This window comes from Berghia stephanieae, chromosome 7 (assembly GCF_034508935.2).
Source record: "Berghia stephanieae isolate SIO BIC M18660-M18661 chromosome 7, UCSD_Bste_1.3, whole genome shotgun sequence".
NCBI classification, from domain to species: domain Eukaryota; kingdom Metazoa; phylum Mollusca; class Gastropoda; order Nudibranchia; family Aeolidiidae; genus Berghia; species Berghia stephanieae.
The window spans coordinates 1,166,846-1,173,184 of NC_088366.1; the positions used below are offsets into that span (position 1 = coordinate 1,166,846).

A 6,339-nucleotide genomic window follows, 5' to 3' on the forward strand; every position below is an offset into this window, starting at 1 on the left:
GTTAAAAAAATAAAATAACAAAACTCAGATTTTATACAGAGCGATATCCAATGAGGTGCTCAAAACGTTTTATAAGGGGTCCCAATGTAACAGCAACACTAATCAAGGACAAGACAGGACACCTGTTATTTAAAAAAAAACAGAACCTTTTAACGTCAAATACAACGCTGTCAGACACCCATTTTACACCTGGGTACAGTGAGACCTCAAATCCAGAAACTCAACGTTGTGCATCACACAGTGGGATTTGAACCAGGGTCCTAGAATTCGAACGTTGAGTGTGATATCATTCGACCATAAAGTGGCAAATATTCAATGATAAACAAATTCCTGTAAGAAGACAAAACCACACCTGCCTACAGTTTACCCAGGAAAGATATTCCAAGAATTAGGACAATTCAATACAATCTTCATTAATCAATTGTGCCGCTATGTGGTCTAGTGGTATGACACTCGCTTTCGGATCGGAAGGTCCTGGGTTCGCATAGTTGAGGCCTTGGAGAAGGCTCTTTACTCACATTCTCTCAACGTACTCATGTGTAAAATGAATACCTGGCCGTTAACAGCGTTGTCTCTATCCGAAAAAAAAATGAATATCGCCTAACAGCGTTATGTCCCATCCTAAATGTTAAATGTTGCTGTTGGCCAGGGACCCCCTGTAAGGCACTCTAGAGCACGTTTAGTGGATATTGCTCTATATAAAATCTCAATTTTATAAAATCTTGCATACAATGTTACCAGGATGGCCCCGTGGACATAAAAGACAGCCCAGACATGGGTGATCGTTTCGCGGTTTTAATCACGTAATCTTATTTTTTAAAGGGTTTTTATTTGTTTTAAACTTGAACGTGAGCATTTCTACAGCGCAATATCCACTAACCGTGTTCAACGCGCTTTATAATGGGCACTGTTCCCAACTACTTGTCATTTCTTTCTATCTACAATCCGAATTGCTCTCTTCTCTCATCTTCTTCCCTGTACTTGAACTTGAACCGTTTGATTCCTAAGTACATTTTTCACGTCTTTCTGTGTGAAAAGTTCTTTCAGCGGACACCAGACACCAGACACCTGACACCAGACATCAGACACCAGACACCGTATTTCTCTTTCCTTTCAGTTTTCTGTGAGTGATTTTATTGATTTTGTTGAAAGCATGTGAATATATGTATAAACGCTTCCGAGCACTTTTGGTGGAAAGGGACGCTATAGAAATGACCCATTATTATTATTATTATTATTATTATTATTATTATTATTATTATTATTATTATTATTATTATTATTATTATTATTATTATTATTATTATTTATTATTATTATTATTATTATTATTATTATTATTATTATTATTATTATTATAGATGAACGAAATTGACGTCATTCAGCTCTTTGTTATTGGTTCTAGACAGCCATTTCAATGATTAGCACTTACTAAATTTAATCAACCAGATTATAAACGTTTAAGATTTCACAAAGTTTGAGTCTTGGATGCATCAGGCGGGCGGATGTTGTATTTTACTTAAATGCATAACATCAATATTATTTCCCATATTAAGGTTTCACATCGTTTTGAGTGTTGTTACGTTGCATCAGGTGGGCGGATGTTTTGAAAATTGTATCTAAATGCAGAGCATCAATCTTATTTCCAAACCATCATCAGACTCTTACCGCTCCGTAAACACACACATAATCTAAGGGAAACAACCGTTTAAATTTTGACATTTTCTATGTGAAAATAACTGATTATTTCCCCTAATATAAAGGATCTTCATATGCCAATATAATATCTCTCTTATTTATGTTAATGCAATTAAGTATTCTGAATCTTTAGAAGGTCATTTTGAAAGGTGCTTAATTCAATAAACAATAATAAACATAGGCATATTTGATAACTGTTAGACATAATTTAGTTGTCCTCAAAGATGAGGAGAGTATATACTGCCTCTTCTTTTGTATGGACTGACTTCCGCAGTCTGTCCGAGAGACTGAAAGTGAAAGTGAAAGTAGGTATGCCATGAGAGTCTGTGAAGTGAGTTTTCTCTTTAAAAATGAGTGAAATGTGATTATTTTATGAGTTCTTGTTTAATATCCTTCATAATCATATCATCCATTTTTATTACTGTGTGACTCTCAGGTCGTATGTGTAGGTTGATAAACATAAAACAACCGAATCCTCAATAATATGGAATCTTCCAATTTGACTCCAACTCAAACTCCGACTGCTTCAAACGAAGCACTTCCACTTCCACCTCACTGTTCAACGGCAACATTATCATTGAAACGCACGTTACAGAGACATATCAAAAGTCTCATAAATGGTAAGTCTTAGTTTGAGTTTCAATGTCGAGGAGTATCGTTCAAAAACGGTAATCACATTTTCATTACACTACAGTTCGATTTCTGGGTCAATTTTTATTTTTAGTTTTAAGTTTTAGTTTTAGCACAACACACGTGTATATAGTGCTATAACTATAAACAGGAAAGTGTTTTGTTGGATTTCTTTGGATTTTGAGCATAGAAATGAAGCTGAAAGACCAATAAATGGGAAAGGGGGGGGGGGGTCTTTTTTGGGTCGTATTTTACCACTTATTTTTACACATTGTAGATACACCAGTTGCCAAATTATTTGGCATTAGTAAAGGAGGTAGGTCCTGTCGCCACCTTGCTTTATACACAGACTGAGTTACCACATTGGCTATTCTTGATAAATTGTAGTAAATAGCAGTTCTGCAGTCAGAACATGTGAAGTCATAGTTGTGGTGGGGAGGGGGGGGGGGGGGGGCATGACAGAGAAACTTTGTATGTGTCAGCGAAGAACTGTGTCGTCTTTTCTTGTTCTATTATTAGTAAACCAGCTATATTTGTCCAAATATGTTCGAGGGTGTGTCACAAATCCCATGTTTTCATTGATTGGTCAAAATTCTACAGGTTGATTGACAAAAATCTGATGAAATTCTCTTCCTGTTTTGGTTCCATTGATAACTAGAGTTGTTAATTTTGTCTGTTTTCCACAGCTCTACCGGCATTGGAGTCAGCAGAGAAAGACGGCGAGAAGCACAGTTTGTCCCTGGCAAATCTTCTAGAGCAGAGAGAATGTGTAGACAGAGTGCAGGAAATCAACGGGGAGATGGTGACCAGCTTTCCTGATTTGAAGGCCAAATTGATGCTTAAAATCTCCATGGAAGTTGAGAAGGAAATTGAATTCCTCATGAATTCATTGTAAGTCTGATTGGCAGTAGAGCTAAAAATTTATTTTATCATCAATCCAGCAAGGTGTGTCCCGATAGGTCAGTTGGTAGAGCACTCGCTTCACACGCAAAAGGATCGAGATTGATCCCCGATGCAGTCGAGGGTTTTTTTCTGACCCACCTGTCCACCCAGCAGTGATTGGTCAGTTGAATCTGTAAGATCTGGTGGAAAGTCCTTTGCGATACACTAGAATCCTACCTAAAGGGTAGCAGCAATTGCTATTGTCCGTTTCACGCTATCGAAACCAGAATAAACTCCAGCACTATGGACCGAATGGCTCTGAAGGACTACTACAGCAAGGTGACTTGATAAAGGGACTGAGATCGATCCTGTGCAAAGTCGAGATCCTTTTTCTGACCTCCTCCCCCCCTGTCCTCCACGGAGTGATTTGGTAGCTGGGACTGTTAGATATGATGGAAAGTGCTTTGTGATCAACCATAGTCCTATCCAAAGGGTAGCAAGCAATTGCTATTTCCAGTTCACATTATAAAAGCCAGGATAAGCTTTTGGCTCCATAGGCCTTATGACTCTGGAGACTGCTGATTGGCAGTAAAGCCATCAGTTAATTCTACCATCAATCCATCAATCTTTGTATAGGTAGGGAACTCATCTCATGCCCTCAGACCTGTCAACTCTGCGGGAAATTCCTGATATTTGTTGTCATTCCCCCCACTCACCTCCATTCAAGCTATTTTCCTGAAAATTTACACAAATATAAAAGTTACTATTCCTTCCCAGGATTCCTTTGAAAGGCGTGAAACAAACCTTACATCAGGCCAGGGGTGATGTTCTATCTCTGGCCTCATCGTCGACTAGCAAAGACCTTGACCCCGTGGCCTTGTACCAAGGGTCACCAACCATCCCTCCTCTGGTGACCATGATGGATTTGATACAAGCTGTGGAGAAGGAGGCCAGAGAATTGTATCCTTACTGCTCGGTTAAAGGTTAAAGGTCATTCATTAGAAGGTCAATTATTCCTGTAAATTAATTTTTAGAGCTCTTTTCTCACACACAAACCAGCATCTGATTTCCCCTTTCACCCAACCTTGGGGTCCAAATAGCTCAGTTGGTAGAGCACTCGCTTCACAAGCAAAGGGATCGAGATCAATCCAAGGTGCAGAAAGACCCCCCTGCGGTGATTGGATACCTTGGTCTCTTAGTTGACTAGCATCCTATCCAAAGGGTAGCAAGTAATGCTATTGTCCGTTTTATGCTATATAAACAAGGATATACTCTGGCTGTATGGGCCTAATGGATCTAAGGAATTACTATTTTTTCCCCATCCATCCAACAGCTATTGGGTATCTGGATCTACTTTAGGTCAAGTGGAAATTGCTTTGAAATAGATTTACCCCTTTCCAGACAAATTGATGTTGCCCGTTCCAGCCACACAGTCGTTGGCTCCAATGGACAAATAATAAACTGTTCGGTACCCAGTTTATTTCTTCATTAGTTTATGCCTTGCATAAGTCTTTAAAAAAAAGATTGAAGTTTTATATAGCACAATATCCACTAAACATGCTCAAAGTGCTTTACAAGGGGTCCCTAGCCAACAGCAACACTTAACATGTTGGATGAGACATGATGCCTTTTAAGCAATATTACAATTTTTTAAGACAGAGACAAAGCTGTTAAAGGCTAGGTACTCATTTTACACATAAGTACAGTGAGAGAATGTGAGTAAAGAGCCTTTTCCAAGGGCTCGAACCCAGGACCTTTTGATCCGAAAATGAGTCGTACCGCAAGACCACATAGCCACATTTTTAAAGATTTCTAGCGCACATTCACAGAAATAAATGATACTGATAGACTAGAAATATTATGTGAAAAGTAAGGTAAGGGGAAGGAAGCCATCAAATGACCATGATTGTTCACGTGTATTTCCCCAATGTAAGCCAGACAAGTAAACAATTCAATCAGCCCAGCCTACTGTTCAATACTTCCAAATGTCCTTAAGTAAGATTAAGGTTTACAATGTTTGGGCATTGGTTGTTTTGATGTCTGTATTTGAAATGGGCAAAATAAAAACACATGTTTTTTCCCAGTCTACGCCAGGCACACATAACTTTTATTGTCCCATCCCACCGTTCAATACATCCAAATGTCACAATATCATGTTAACAACTTTATCGACCCAGCCCGTCTTTAAGAAATCTTAACAAATTCAGTGGTTAAAGATTGTAAGTCTTCCATATGACATCGTGTCGACTAGTTGGGGTGTCACTGAATTTTTACAAATGTTCACACCTGATAGATCACTGGTCTGTAGTACACGTAATTTATTCAGAAAAAAAGAATACTCACTCCACCAATCAACGGCTATCACCATCACCACCACCGTCATCACATTTAACATCATCTCCACTACCACCAACAACAACACCACAATCATCATCATAATCATCACCATCTTCGTCGTCATCGTCATAATCATTATCATCGTCATCGTCATAATCATCATCTGAGGTTTTATTCGTAAAATGTCTCTGAAAATTTAAACTGAGGGTAGGCAGGTGTGCTTTACACCCTCATACTCACCCGTGGCAGGCTAAAGAGAGGGGGATAGCTCTCACACAGTATCATCTATGTAATAAATGATAATTCTCTCGCCCCACCTTTCCCACCCCTAACTGTTTGTATAGTTTTAATAATTAACAGTTACCGTCAACGGAAATCACTGCCTTGCTAGTCTCACTCCCCAATTAAGTGATGGCTGGTGTGCATAAGGCTCTGGTCAAACATGCTCCACGACTCCCCCTTAGTTAAGCATGCACACATATACGCACACCCACATATAAATATATATATGTCACATACACGCACGCATAACACACTAACTAAACAGACACTTAGCGCTACGAAGAGAGCGATGGCATCTTTCGTTTCCATTCAAGTTCAACACAATCTATTTGCGAAAAATAATTTCAACGGACCGCAAGGGAATGTCCAGTTTGTTTGAGATTTCTGTGTTGGCCTTGAAAAGTGTTCGAGATTTTCGTGTTGCCAATACTACCCAAATAGAGGGATCAGAACGGGGAATTGTACCGAGTTTGAGATTTCCATGATTTCGAGATTTCCGTGTTCGAGATT

The 6,339-nt window shown here is 38.9% G+C and overlaps 1 protein-coding gene across 1 annotated transcript in view; it reads left to right on the top strand.

Annotated features, from left to right (window-relative positions):
- The first annotated feature begins 1,993 nt into the window (after positions 1–1,993).
- The window catches only part of LOC144976320 (AFG2-interacting ribosome maturation factor-like), a 6,837-nt gene continuing 2,491 nt past the window's right edge, over positions 1,994–6,339 (top strand). The window contains exons 1-3 of the mRNA XM_078920527.1: positions 1,994–2,318; positions 3,015–3,219; positions 3,988–4,170. Of these exons, the coding sequence (XP_078776653.1) occupies positions 2,183–2,318; positions 3,015–3,219; positions 3,988–4,170 (524 nt within the window). The 5' untranslated portion in view covers positions 1,994–2,182. The remainder of the gene's footprint in view (positions 2,319–3,014; positions 3,220–3,987; positions 4,171–6,339) is intronic.